The sequence below is a fragment of the Papaver somniferum genome, chromosome 8, assembly GCF_003573695.1.
Source record: "Papaver somniferum cultivar HN1 chromosome 8, ASM357369v1, whole genome shotgun sequence".
Classification (NCBI taxonomy): domain Eukaryota; kingdom Viridiplantae; phylum Streptophyta; class Magnoliopsida; order Ranunculales; family Papaveraceae; genus Papaver; species Papaver somniferum.
Window position 1 is genome coordinate 146,422,114 of NC_039365.1, and position 14,680 is coordinate 146,436,793.

The window sequence follows — 14,680 nt, forward strand, 5'->3', positions numbered from 1 at the left end:
ATTGAACTTCGGGATGAATTTAAACCTTAGGATTGTATTTGAAAGAAATTTCATAAACATAGTTTAAGAAAGTAAACTTCCGAAATATGATCTTCCTTCTCCTCCGAGTTTGGGACCTCGTCTGAAGGACGGTCAAACTTTAAGGGCACCGTAAAGGCTCGACGACTAGAGCTAAATCGGTCATCATCAATGAATTAACTCAGATGGAGCCGCCAACACATGAAGAATCTGATTCTGGTATGCCTAGTGAAGAAGAAAGTAATGATGAACAAAGTGATGACAAAGAAGGTGAAGAAAAAAGTGACGACAAATAAGTACATGAAAAAAAAGTGGTAACGAAGAAGTTGATAAACTAAATGGTGGTGAATAAGAAGTTGATAAACAAGAATGACAATAAAAAGAAGTTCAATCACAAGTTCAAAAACAAGTTAAAGATAACAAGGGCAAAGGAAAATCTCCAAAGGTACCACCGGAAAAGAAAGGTGAATACATGCCTAAAACGCAGATGATGTTATCTCGAGGCCCTAATGATCTTGTTTATCGGTTACTCAGTGATAATGGAGAGCTGTTATGAAGGTAGAAACAGAGTTGGGATGCCATCTGCAGAAACCATAGTAATTATCTCAACCTTATGAGTCGCTTGAACTTTTATTCAAGTTTTCATTTATTATTCGTTTAGAGTTTTGATTATTATTTACTAGCGTGTTTTTTAGGATCACTTCCATGTCGTGCGTCTCCTTAACCCAGGAACGTCACATGGTAAAATGGACTTATGGCCATTGGAAAAAAAACACCCGTAATCTTCAATCTAGTAGATGTTACGGGGTAATTAGCTACGGTCAATAATTCGGTGGTTTGATACCCCAAACCTCTTGTTTCTGCTTTCGTCGATAGATACCACGCGGAAACAGATACTTTCCATCTTCCTATTGGTGAAATGAAAATAACTCAAAATGATGCGCATTTGATTATTGGTCTAAGCGTAGAAGGTAAAGAAGTGAGGAGGTCCGAGTATGTGAATGAGATTGAATGGATGACGATTTACGATTTTACTAAGAGAGTGTTTGGTTGAGATGAGGAGATGACTAAGTTGGAAATGTTCATAGGTAAAACAAAACAGATAATACTTCATCTTGTGAGCTTGAGGGAACAATTTTCTAGAACAAAGAAGCTTCTTGAAAAGGGAGAGTTGACTCCAGAGCGTGTAAATGCTACAATCCACGCCTATGTCCTCTACATCTTGGGAGTTGTTATCATCCCAAGCATTTTCGGTTCTCATATGAACACCGACTATATACAGCTATTGGAACCAATAACAAGGTCTGAAATTATTTTTGGAGCTCTGGGTGCCTTGCACACTTGCTAAACGAGCTGAGAAAGTGTTCGAGAGCTGACATGAATTAAATCCGAGGGAATATGACACTTCTACATATAATCCAAGTGGTGAAGTTATTGTATTATGTTTATGTTACTCTTTACTTTTCTCACTTATAATCCTATGTTGATGCGGAAATAGATATATTTTCATTTCCCAAAGCTTGCTAAAAGGGCTCATGTGAACAAAGGGGTGGGACGATAATTGTTATTGAGACCTACACTCCGTCAACGGTGAGATGAAGAATCAATATAAGTAATTGCTTGAGTTGAGACCCAATTGGATAACTTGACGTCTTTGTCGTGTTTCACCCTTACAGAAAAGCATTTGCTAGCAGAAGGATGGTTGGGTGTGAGGAACAATGCTATTTTGTACCTTTTTTTTTACCCCCAAAGGACGTATAAGGTACAACCTGACGAAAGTGGGTACATAATGTGGTGGTGTACAAAATATCCCAAGGTCTAACCACCTCAAGTTTAAATTGGATAAGAACAAATGTAAGTCTCTTAATAACAATACTGAGGTTGTTCACAGACCTTTATCATCATCTACAAATTGGGATGATATGAGGTACAACATCAATGTGGTTGTTGGCTATCCGGAGACATAAGATGAGGCATATCCAACTTACATGCCTTGGTACCTCAATATTTCGCATACTCGTCGTGTGATACGAAGAGATGAAATTCCCTTCATCGAGGACCAAAATAGAGCTCTCGATGTTTTGGTGCGTACTGTTACTCTCTTATTGTTAACTTAATGGTTTTGACATGTTTTGTTAAATATTTCTTGTTTGAAATGAAAACAGAGAAGACAAATCGGGTTTATGATCAAGGAAGCAAGAATATCTATAGCGAAAGGAGAAAGAGTTGAGGAGAATGAAATAATAATTAAAGAATTGAACAGTTTGGAAGATGAAAATGTTGGTGCATCTTTTGAAGAAGCGGTGGAGACGATTCCAAGAAGGAAAGGCAAAGCAAGTAGAAGCGATCGGGGTGAGTCAAACACCGGAAAAGAACGACTGAGGTGGTAAATAACGTGGTCGTGTAGTCGTGGTGGGGATGTTAATGCCGGCGAAAATGATGATGAATAAATGGATTCTTGTTTTCTGAACTTATGTCTTTAACTATGGATGACAAAACTTATGTCTTTAACTTTATGCTTGTTGGTTGAATTAAAACATGTTATATTATATTTGGTAATCTATGAATATTTGGCTGATTTTAAAACTTTTATGTTCGCCTAAGACGCGGCAAAAGAACAACAGTTTCGGCCAAAAATACAGGAATTTTGGTTGTTTTTTAAGCTACAATCAATTGGTGTGTACCTTCATAAAGATCGAGTGTGGCATTTTATTGGAACGTAATTATTCCAGGCATTCAGAAACGGTTCATATAGACATCCATATAGGCCGATTATAAGTCAAAATTTCCAGAATTTGGATTGTTTAATAGAATCGGTGGATGTGGAAAATCCTATACACCGATTCTTCTAAGTAAAAATTCCATTTTTTTCCTATGTTTTTTTTTCTTTTAAAATTGAATGATATGGATAATTGAATTTCGTTTTTTTCTATGTTTTATATGTTTTAAAATTGATGAACGTGGACAATCCTAAAAACTGATTTTACCCAACATGTAGTTGTGGTTTTACTTATAATCAGTGATGTGAAAAATCCTATAAACAGTAAATTGTCATTTTTATGTATGGTTTTTTAGGCATAAACGGTTTGTAGATATACTTTAGTTTCTGCCGATTATAACAAAGACAATTTTTACGTGATTATGCAAGTCTAAAATATCTATGTAGACATCTATATAAGATGATTAACTTGTTATCTTCTATTCATAAGCTCCAAATAATTGAGATAGGCTCCGAACTAGCCTGGTAAAAAAAATGCCATAGACTCCGAACTAACCCGGTAAAAAAGCGCCACGCCACCGATGATATGTCAAGCTTTTTATCTTTCGTTTCTTAGTTACCCCGTATAAATTTCCTTGAGGGTTGATTGGGGTGTGCCTGAAGGGCGCCGTGATCCAGAAAAACAGGTGCACCCTATCACGACTCTGTAACATCTCCAGGGTGCAAGAAATGTGCTGTTGACGTGGCAACTAAGTACTGGATCGTATAAAAGAAGAAAAACTTCAGCTTAATTTCATTTCATTTTAAATTTCACAAACATCAGTCTCTCTTTCTCTTTTCGCGGGTTTATTTGAGAATCAAATCTAGATTTTCTTCTGCAACTGACGAATACCAACGAACGAGAGTTGGAGGTAGCAATGTTTGAACGAATGAAGAAGAATCAACCAGTATCTATTATGAAGAAGCTCCGATCGAAAATTCCTCGTAGAAAACGCTTCCAGATCTCTCCGATTCTCAGTAACTCGTTGTACGGACAAGTCAGCAAACAGCCTGACGATGACTTATCATCAGTTTTTCCACCTGTCGTTTCAAGTCCTTCATGGATATCTGATGAGATCTCTTGTACATCAAACTTGTTTTCATCTGTTGGATCTGAAAAGTTAAAATCGACTCGGAAGAAGAAACAAGTCGTGATTTCGGAAACTACTAGTAATCATCATAATAGTCTTCATGAACAGAAAGAAATTCAAAGAACAGCGAAGGAGAAGGTAGTAAGTGAACTAGTATCAGAATCTAATTCTGGTGTAGACTTCTGCGGTGGTAAAGTGGATGAAAATGAAGGAGGAGACACTGTTTCTGAAGCAATTTCATTCTCCGAAACTTCTTGTATTCCACCGGCACAGTCTCAACGAAAATCGAGAAAAAACTACAGATCGGAGGATTATTCAGGTAATGATTCTGCTAAGAAAGCAAAAATATCTGTGGAAATTCAAGGAGATAACGTTTCGGAGATTTCGTTTGTTAAATCTTCTTCCGAATTGAAAAATCAAAATCAAATCGCCAGAGTAAAAGACGATGAAATCAGAGCGCCGGAGACGTCGACATTTTCTGAAGTATCGCGAGATTATTATAATGTTGAAGTGGAAATCGCCAATTCAGAATCAACAGCGAATCAAAAACCTAATGACACTGAATCTGACTGTAAATCTCTTTCTGAAGATTATCCGTATAGTGATGAAGAATCAGATTACTCAATGACGATTTCCCAGCTAGATTCTGAGATTTTCCCTAGAAATTCTGATGTTGGAGTAGAATTCTCAGATTATACTGATGAATCATCTCTTTTTGATTCTGAATCTCAAACTGATTTCTCTCAGCCTGGAAATTCAAATCCGTCTGCTTATTTCTCGTATTTTCGTCAATACTCAAAGCAATTCTCCAAATTAGGCTCTGCTGTATCTCATTTTAAAGAAGTCCCCTCACAAATCCAGCAAGAGGATTCCGATGAATACACTGTAAGTTTCACTCTCGATTTCTTAATTACTTCATGTAGATATGTCTGATATAAATTACACTATTAATCATGCTATTAACTTCATATCTAATTATCGAGATAAAAATTTTGGTGATTTTCAGTTTTTGAAATTCGAAGATGAAAATCACGAAGACAGTTACAAGAAGCTCAGGAGTAGAGAGAGAAATCATGCGATTCGTAACGACTACTCAGAAGACTACTACTCAACAACAGCATACGGCGACCTTGTTCTTCAACAAAGACATTCAATGGTTAACTGGATAATCGATGTAAGTAATCTGTAATTAATTATTAAGTTAGATTAGATTAACTAGTAGCTCAGAATGGTAGAAGTAGTGTTTTAAATGTGGTTAGTCTATATTCATTGTTTGTTGGTATTTTACCATATAATTGCCATGTGGTTATGCATTTTCACATATTTAAGATTACTGAAGAAGGAATTAATGAAGAAAACATCACGAGTTTCTCAAGAATCTTATGTTGATCTCTGTTTGTATTGGTTAAATAGGCATTTCCAATTCCAACTGTCAAATATATATTATTCTCATTTGTTATCCCATATTAAATTATCCAGGAGTCAGGTGTGAGGCTGCTCAACCTAGAGACAGTGTTCTTGGGGGTGAGCCTCTTGGATAGATTTTTGAGCCAAGGTTTCTTTCAAAACAAAAGGTATCTACAATTGCTTGGAATTGCTTGCCTCACCTTAGCAACAAGAATTGAAGAAAATCAACCATATAACTGGTAATTATTATTTACCAGCTTGATTAACTTTATGTCTCCCCGTGGCTTGTTAATTACTTTTTTGAACATTTGTGAAGAAAGACCGTACTTTGTTGCAGTTCTGCCCAGAAAATTGATCGTTGCATTTTTGTATGTGTGGTTTAATCTGTTACATGAAAGAAGTTTGGCATGCCATATTGCAGTTTTAATATCTATGCATTTCTTGCAACTTCAATTGACTGCAATTGATATTTACATAACATGTGCAGTGTAATGCAAAAGACATTTCGGATTGGGAGCGATGTGTTTAGCAGGTGTGAAGTTGTTGCCATGGAGTGGTTAGTTCAAGAGGTCCTCAACTTCCAATGTTTCTTGCCCACCACTTACAACTTCTTATGGTATTCTTTGCTTCCCTCCTGCCTCCAGTTTAAATTCTTCTACACTAGTGAGACCCATCGCTCCAATCCGCGCCTAGCCTGGCCTAAACCTGACCATTTAGTTTTAGTTCAAAGTTCCAACCCATCTAATTATAAATAGACTCTGATTCTGTAAGGACAAGTATTTCTGGTAGTCAGTTCTGAAAATATAAAGGCCAAATTTGCTAGGTTCTATCTGAAAGCAGCAAGAGCGGATCAGGAAACGGAGGATAAAGCCAAGTATCTCGCAGTGTTGTCTTTGACGGACCCTGAGCTGCTGTGCTACTGGCCATCAACTGTTGCTGCCGGTTTGGTCATTCTTGCAGCTTTGGCATCCAACCAGGATTCCTCCTGCCAATTCATCATGGAGGTATGGTTTATATCCTCCTAACTAAAACTGCTATCAGAATATGCACCTACCTATGGGTTATGCAGTCTCTTTTAGAATTGAAAAGTGATTATTTATGTATGATTATGTTGACCCTAACAAAACAAGGTCAAGATAGCTACACCTTATCAATCAAGGATGTTGTGGTGGATTAGTGAACACCGAAGGATCTGTTTTTTCTGATACAGTTTGCTTTTGAATCGTACTAATTCAGGTGTGCATAAATGTGTCTAAATTTGTTTTTGTTTCAAATGGTTGATTTTGCAGACTCACCACAGAACCAAAAACGATGATCTACCAGAATGCATAAAAAGCCTAGACTGGTTGGTGCAGTATGCGTGATAAATAGAATGACCCATCATCAGACAGGCACTAGCAATCCATACAAGATATAGAAAATACATACGGCAAACAAACGCTCATAACACCATTACTTTTTCTTTTTTCCTTTCCTTTCTTGTAGTTGTTGGTTTGTGACCTTTGTTTCTTTATACTGATAGGAGAAAACCTCTACTAGGTTTCCCATTTTAGGTTTAAAAGCTGATGATTTTCGTCACTAGTTTTGGGGTTTCAATTTTGATGAGGAAAATAATGTATGTTGTGGTCACGAGATCATAACCAAAAAGCAGTCCCCGATGCAAGGACCCTTGGGCCTTAACTAAGACATACTGAAATAGTGAAATGTCTTGCTTATTCTCATGATTCCTGAAAAATATGACGTGAACTATCTATAGTTATATCAACGCTTCGGCTGGTCCTACTGTTATATGATAATGTATAGTTACGAGGCAATGGCAATTTTGTTTCATGAAAATGTACAGGCCTAAAGACCTTATATCACCCTGTTGATGATATTTGTTCTTCAATGACATCCACCCTTGGGCATTAAGAACATACAAGATTATATTAGAAGTCGGTGGTTTTTGATGATAAGCTGATAAATATTTTTCACTACAAGCTTAGGTTTCTAACTTAAAATTCGGGTAATTTCCAAACTAACTTCTCCATATTTTTGCTTCTCAAAGAACTTCTGAGTAGCCCAACAAATGTTCTTTTCTAATGCACTCAAAAATATTGACACTGCAACAGATGTGGCGTCAAAGTGCAATAGATGTGGTAAATTTGGAAATAACATAATGAAACTGATAACATGGTAATGTGAGTACATGTAGCTAGATAGATTACGATGGTAGTTGACACAAGTTTTAAGAAGACCAGTCACTATACAAGATACAAGTAACAAAACTTATCTTGCTTACTTTACACTTCGAAGTTCGAAAACATTGTTAAGCCAATTTAACTCCATCAACAATACTTTACACTTCGAAATATTGCCAAGTCAGTTTAACTCCATCAGCCACGGGTAAGCAATTCACGAATAGAAGTACCAGCTGCTCCACGTCTCCGGGACTAACAAGAACCATCCAAGAAAGAACAGTCTTAGGGAAAAACATGTTGAGAACAGGATGCATAATGCGAAGAATAAATCCATCACATACCTTATCATTATTGAATAAATCCTCAGAAATTGCTTCCATCTGTTTCCGCTTCTTTTCTTCTTTTACATGCTCAGCTACTTCCTCGTTCCCATACTCAGATTCCCTATTACAGGCAACAGATATAACATACTCAAATTATATGCACACATATTTCCTGGGAAATGATTGATAGAAACAAGACGATGAGAAACTAACCTGTAAGGATTCTTTGAGAATGGAATCAGACATCTGTAGCTATTTCCCGACTCTGTCTCTCTCTATAAGTACATAAATTCAAGACACAAACTATTAGAACGCAAATGTTTCCAAATACAGGAGCAAATTAAATTTGCATATTCATCTATGACATACTTGCACAAACATTCAATTGCATACGAATCCCAATGATAATCCCACAACAATAAAAGAAACAACAGTAAACACAACAACTATAACAAAGTTCTATGCAGGAAGGGAAAGTCAAAGGATATGACACACTTGATTTGATTGGGCTGAAAACGAAAAAAAGTTTTTAAAAGCTTTACAGTAAAAGATCGAGTTTAATCTGAATCAAGAACTCAAAATACTCATTTTGTACAAACTTGGGAACTTAATATGTGCTATAGAGTCAAGACAAATACACAAGATCCTGGTTGCAAAACTGCCGGTTCTGATATAAATCAACAGGCATATCGAAAATGGACTTGTCTACTAAGAAATGTACTGAGGTCAGAGAGAGGGAGGAAGGTATAGGCTCTTACTCTCCTGAAGCATTTGAAATTCACCACTCCTCTGATTGTGGTAGACACAAATGAAGCTGGTGGGTTGGTATCTCGAACAATCAAATCTTGCGTATATACAATATCTGAATTTTGTACAACAGATGTGTCATACTCATCATCCTTGTCCATTTTCTCTATCATCACACCATCCTCAACCTTAGAACTTAAACTTTGAAACTTAGATGTTGGACTGTTGGCATGACTAACAGGTGGCATTGCCTCATCACTGATTGTTGGATCATTGGCAATATCCACATTTATAGTTGGTTCATCCTCATTTTTTGGAGTTACTAAATGGGCATTTGCAGTGACACCATGAGTTGTGGCCGTGTCCATTTCTACATCAGAATCTGCTACTATCGTCTCATCGGTGGAGCATGAAGACGAGACAAGTACTGTAAAGACACAATTACGGTAAGTTACTCTAGTTAAAGGGGGTTCCATTTATTTATTTTATCTATGATCAATTTAAGAGAAAAGCGAGGCAGATACAGCCAAGCTAACATACATATGATGGTTAAAAAACCTGCAGAAAGGACATCATTTATGATTTTTTACGTGAACAGAAACTTTGCTCTGATAACGTAGCTGATATTGGTTCTGTAAGGTGACAGATCAAAAGGGAAAAAAAGATAATACTAACTTGGAGGAGATTCCACAGCAGATGGGTCTAGCTGACCAGATAAGATGGCAGATATTAGTTTCACGTCAGTTAATCTAGGTAACGAACGGATATGTTGCTGGCCATTAAACTGATTTTCTGATCGTGCAGGGATCACTAGAACCACACGGTTACTAGCTCCATCTTGTGATGCCTACAAGCAAAGAGTTTGACGATTAAACTTATATGATGAGAGAAAAGGGACACAATTAGAGGAAAATGTATCAACAGCATGCACACAAATAATCTGAAACACACACAAATAACAAGTAGGTACTGGACTTGAAGGCAACTGAAACCCAATAAACCTCTAAATCAGTATACCAGCACAACCCTAATATTCTTCATATACGGGGAGAAAATCTTTTCTATACACACCTATGTACTACCGATGGGAAACATGTACAGATAAGTTAGTCTTAAGGCCTCACAGGATAGACAGCCAAATCGTGATCTATTTTGAAAAGGTTTGTTAGCATCTTTCTTCAAGAGATATATTATATGCCTTAGTGTTCCATCTTGCGAGACAAGAAGGTTTTGGAAGATTGAGCATATCCTAGTTAAATTGAATGAACAAACTGCCCATTGTGAAGGGATCGAACAGAGTATACCAGCTTCTAAGTGATCAATAAGTTATGAACTCGATGTGATTTGTAAAACAACAATAAATCAGATGACTACTTGACCTGGTTTGGTCTTGATCCAAACATTATTCAAATGTTGTTAGCAAAAGCAGGATCCCACTAGTGTCCAATGACGCAAGAGGTGAGCGCATGCCACAACCAAAAAACAGTAACAGAGAAACAAATTGCCAAACTTACTTGGCTAGTCGAACAAAACCCATTAACCGAGAGATATTTCGAGCCAGCTACATCTAATAAGGACTGCAACTGCTCACCAAATGTATACTGCATTTCGTAAATAAAGAACCTTCTGTTAAATGTACAATGGTTGCCATAATACAAAGATGTGGTACAGCAGCAGCAGTAACCGCTAATTATCATAGAAAACAATACCAGATATATGGTCATCACAAAACATAGTTAACTTTCTATGTTCACTATATATTTCATTAGTATATTAAGTTTCTAAACTAGAATGCCTTAAAAGCAGGCAAAATAGTGGGAAAAGGAAATGAAAAGTTGCAAGCATGATACATAAAAGGCAGAAGATTTGGAAAAAAAAATTAGGGATCAAGACTATCACCAAGTATAATTCGCCAAACAAGAAGGTGTAACCCGCCAAACAATTCTCTCGAGATTTGGGATCCACAACTTTAACCGGTGATCCTTCTAACATCAAGGTCGGCAGACAGCTAGCGGAAAAGTATCAGCAACAGCTTATATTACTGACTTTGTATTTTCAACAAACTTAAGAGAAATTTATAATAGAAGCATGCAATAGACTGAGCAGAAACTCACTCGGCAAAGCTTGGAAGTTCAGAAGAGATATTTTTCTCTGCTACCACCTGAAACCAAGAACACGCAGAAATTAACAAAAAATAACTATAATATGAAACCAAACACGAAATATAGACATGAACAACTCTTTCTGTAAGACATGAATGTTCAAAAATAGTTGAGTGAAAACGTCATTACGCATCGCAGTCTAACCTTAGTTTTTGAAGAAAAAAAAAGTGTATCTATAAGGCTATGACGAGTTTCAGGGCATTCTAGGCAAATGTGGAAAAAAATAACAAGACAAGCATTTGAATTTACACAACAATAATAACCTAAAATTCAGATGACTGTAAAACGGGACGAATAATTAAGACAAGCCAGAGAATCAAGAATTTGAGAAGACAACCACTTAATCAGACAAGAAAACAGAAAGAGAAACCAATAACCATATTCACTTGATGCAAGAACGATATAGCACATTCCAGATTACTATGGAAAAGTGATTAGTGGTGTATGATACAAATACAGGATACAAACTTTATCAGTCTCAGGTACCTTGATCCACTTATTGAGGATTACAGGCTTTTGAGCCATGATAGCATCAAGTAGATCCTCTTCGACTGGTGCAGAGTCGTCAACTAGTGCATGTGTGCACCCTGACTTCCAATTATGGGTCGCACTTGCACCTACACATTAAACAAGTACAGATCAGTTGATCTGAAAATTAATAAAAATAATACAGAAATAAGGTGATAAGAAAAGGCTGTATGAGTATCTGCTAACTCAGGCAAATAACTACACTTCATGATGCAAATGCTTCAGGTAGCAAATTCTGTGGAATCTGCAACCATATATAAAACGAGGAAGGGTGATCCCAACGAAGAGAGGAGAAACCTAAGGGAAAACAGTAGTGAGAGAAGAGAACAGGAGCCAGGTGTCTTTTTGCAACTCTGAAATGCCAGAATACACACCCCCAACAACTTCTCCGGCCCCGACTAGTTCAAAAATTACGAGATTTATCTAGTACGTCGATAGAAAGACACCTTTCTGGTGCTGGAAATACTAAAGCCCTATAAATTGCTGACAAGAATTGGGAGATATCTCTTGGTGAAACTCTGGACCTAATTGACGATATTCAAATCAGTAAACCTCTAGAAAAGACTGTAAACCTGAATAGGTTTGGAAGATAGGAAACCTCTTGCTCTGGGTTAGACTCACCGAGAGGATGGGAATGTATAACTTTAATAAGAGGAATATGTCACCAAACGATCAGTTTTAAATTCATTGCGGTTTAGATTTTGTAGAGAAAATAGCGTCACCACGTCATGATAATGTCATTCTAGCCATGTCACTGGATCCTTCCCCTCTAAGAAATTATCCAATGAAATGAATCCACATAAATGTAAATACAACCAACTCTTCACAATTGGAGATGATTTTTCCATTACACCTTAAACTAAAGATAATTTAGTGTTAACTGGAAGCAAGTTCATTAAAATATCTTGTGTTCTACTAGGAATCCGACCACTTCAGCAGTAGAGATGCTCTAAGTGCAGTATAGAACAATGCTATCCTACACCCTTTGACATTGCACTTTCACAACCCATGATTTGAATACCTACCATCACTAAATAACCAATAAGGATGATATAACAAAGCAGAGCCTAAACATATTTTGCGAGACAATAAAGAGCTTTAAGCAAAAGATTAGCTACAAGCACCGTGTTGGCTATTTAATTCACCTGTCGAACTAATAGACATGCTAGAAGAACCATATAAATGATAAATCAAATGATGGAAATATCAGATGGAGATACTAACCAATTGAGGAAATCTGTTCTTGAAGGGATCGATCCACTTTGGGGGGAATCGAGCGATACACAAAAAATATGAGCGGAACAAAACAGAACCTGGAATGAGAAAACAAGTCTAGGTTAAGAGCCAATACAATGAGTTAAGATCCAAGTAATATGTAATTAGACACTATCAGAACAAAAGATACAAGAAGACAGCACAAAGAATGTAATGTAGTATAGGAGACAAACAAGAGCGCTCCAAAAGCACTACTTGTTTCATGACAGAATCACCTGTAGGTTGCATTACCGGTTCCAAATGATATCAGGTCCCCATCTTTTAAAGTTGTTTCTTTATTCGGATGATCATGAACATTTGCCTTGGATCCCTGTTTCTTGTTAATAAATGTTCCATACTTCGACAAGTCTTTAATGTGGACATCTAACGAAAAGTTACTGGAATTTCCATGCAGTGGATCCAATGAAGTCATTGAATTAACAACTACCTCTGCATGGACCCGGGATACTCCTTTGTCAGTATTAATTATCACATCACAACCTGCAAAGTTTAAATAACAAAAGTAAATATCTGGCAACAATAAGAATGACACAGTAGAGGAGTCCATAACTTGGTAACCCTCACTGTGAAACCTCTTATTACTTGATATTTGAAGAAGAACATTATTCGGAATCCTCCAAAGTTGGGAAAGTTATTCCACAACTGTAGTGCGGCCAGCTTGCATACTTACAATCAGAAGAGCAAAAGAACTCAACTCGAAAATCCTTGGTGCAAGAGCAATTTCTAACAATCAAGGTCCTAAAATGATGGAACAGAAGTAGGAAATGGTAATGACTGGATAAAGAGCATAGAGTGATCAACTAGTGCTCTCGATTGACTTGAAGAATGGCACTGCTCATGCTGAACCCGTTGACAGAATTCCAATAGTGCAGTTAAACTCTTTTCTTCGACAGTCAAATTGCTAAGGTAGACCCAGTATAGGAGCGGATTATAAGGAAACCTCCCTGTCACTATGTTCAAGAGAATTTAGCTCAGGAACAAGTCACTTATAATCCAGAAGTCCACTGAGTAACAGTAAACAAGTGTATCAATGCCTATAAACCTCCTGTCACTAGATATACTTTTGTGAATGATAATTTCAGAGAGTTTAAGTATAGACATTGTTTAGTTTCAGGAACAGATAAAACAGACAAGGAAAAGATGAAGAATAAACTGAACTAAAGGGTTCAATCTTGCTTGAATACTGAACAGATGTATGTAATTACTGATAACAAACTAGAACCATAAGCTTCAGTAAATTATAAAAGAAATATATATGTTTCATAAAATGGAATTTACATACCTCTTCGCCCTACTTTATATGTTCCCTTTGAGAAAATAAAGTACTTCTGTTCACCTGCCAACAAGAAACATTTCAGGTTATCAGCTAATCACTACAAAGTAATAATATAAGAAAATCCACATCAAGCAACTGACAAAAAGCTTTATAACTAGAAAAATCAGAAAATGTGCAATGGTCTAGTTAGAAATACTGAATCAACTGTTACAACCCAATGAGTCTAGTTTCGTGGACTTCACATTATATAAACCCTGTACTTTAAAAACGATACAATATAATGTAAAATTTCTGGTCTTTGCCTCCTCCTTCTTGCAATTTTAATGTATTAATAACGGATGATCAGTATATAAAACACATGATACCCTATCACACGAGCACCCAAATCTTCATTTTACAGTACAAGATAAGGGTTATTTGTTAAATGTGAGATAAACCCTAAAAATAAAATTTCCATCGCGAAACCCTAAGAATGTGAATGCTTTTAACTAACATAAAAAGTAAGAAAATACCTGGAAGAGATTCAACGGGAAACAAACCCCAAACCATTTTCAGGATTTTACAATCTTCTCAAAACCCTACTAATATTTTCCAACAGATTTGCGCGCCATTCTTCCTTTTGTCCGCAACAAATATGAAGTTTTAGACATTTAGAAGGCAGACCAGAACAAAAAGAGCAAGGTTAGGGTATCTTTAGTGTCGCCTAGGCCCGCCCATACTGATTTCTTAGGGCATTCGGTCGGGTATCTCGGTCCGGGAGCTAAACAAATGGCCTGGGATAGATATGCCATCTTTTAGTTTATAGGATAGTGGCTCCTCCATTCGAGTTTCTCACCTGTTGTGCAAGGGTCGATCGACTAGACGAAAAAAACTGAGTCAACTTAGTATAATTTTTTTTCCCTCTTGTTCACTGCA

The 14,680-nt window shown here is 36.8% G+C and overlaps 2 protein-coding genes across 2 annotated transcripts; one reads left to right on the top strand and one right to left on the bottom strand.

Moving 5' to 3' along the window:
- The first annotated feature begins 3,654 nt into the window (after positions 1-3,654).
- LOC113306157 (cyclin-SDS-like) lies at positions 3,655-6,995 on the top strand. The gene is made up of 6 exons (XM_026555129.1): positions 3,655-4,752; positions 4,874-5,041; positions 5,347-5,513; positions 5,762-5,890; positions 6,098-6,278; positions 6,564-6,995. The coding sequence occupies exons 1-6, from the start codon at positions 3,655-3,657 to the stop codon at positions 6,636-6,638; spliced, it is 1,818 nt and encodes a 605-aa protein (XP_026410914.1). The 3' UTR covers positions 6,639-6,995.
- Positions 6,996-7,408: 413 nt separating this feature from the next.
- LOC113303383 (nijmegen breakage syndrome 1 protein-like) lies at positions 7,409-14,431 on the bottom strand. The gene is made up of 13 exons (XM_026552414.1): positions 14,278-14,431; positions 13,772-13,825; positions 12,705-12,969; positions 12,439-12,527; positions 11,173-11,303; positions 10,639-10,685; positions 10,424-10,532; positions 10,039-10,125; positions 9,200-9,371; positions 8,536-8,951; positions 7,991-8,052; positions 7,796-7,898; positions 7,409-7,706 (listed from the first exon to the last, which is right to left on the bottom strand). The coding sequence occupies exons 1-13, from the start codon at positions 14,312-14,314 to the stop codon at positions 7,650-7,652; spliced, it is 1,629 nt and encodes a 542-aa protein (XP_026408199.1). The 5' UTR covers positions 14,315-14,431; the 3' UTR covers positions 7,409-7,649.
- Positions 14,432-14,680: the final 249 nt, after the last annotated feature.

Bases quoted from the DNA above. Each gene is read 5' to 3' on its own strand.
- LOC113306157 (XM_026555129.1), top strand. From the start codon at position 3,655: ATGTTTGAACGAATGAAGAAGAATCAACCAGTATCTATTATGAAGAAG. The intron at 5,042-5,346 runs GTAAGTAATCTG...TAAATTATCCAG, and splicing joins TGGTTAACTGGATAATCGAT to GAGTCAGGTGTGAGGCTGCT. The intron at 5,891-6,097 runs GTATTCTTTGCT...CAAATTTGCTAG, and splicing joins ACCACTTACAACTTCTTATG to GTTCTATCTGAAAGCAGCAA.
- LOC113303383 (XM_026552414.1), bottom strand. From the start codon at position 14,314: ATGGTTTGGGGTTTGTTTCCCGTTGAATCTCTTCCAG. The intron at 12,528-12,704 runs GTGATTCTGTCA...TTCTCATTCCAG, and splicing joins ACCGGTAATGCAACCTACAG to GTTCTGTTTTGTTCCGCTCA. The intron at 10,686-11,172 runs GTACCTGAGACT...TCTTGGTTTCAG, and splicing joins TCCTCAATAAGTGGATCAAG to GTGGTAGCAGAGAAAAATAT.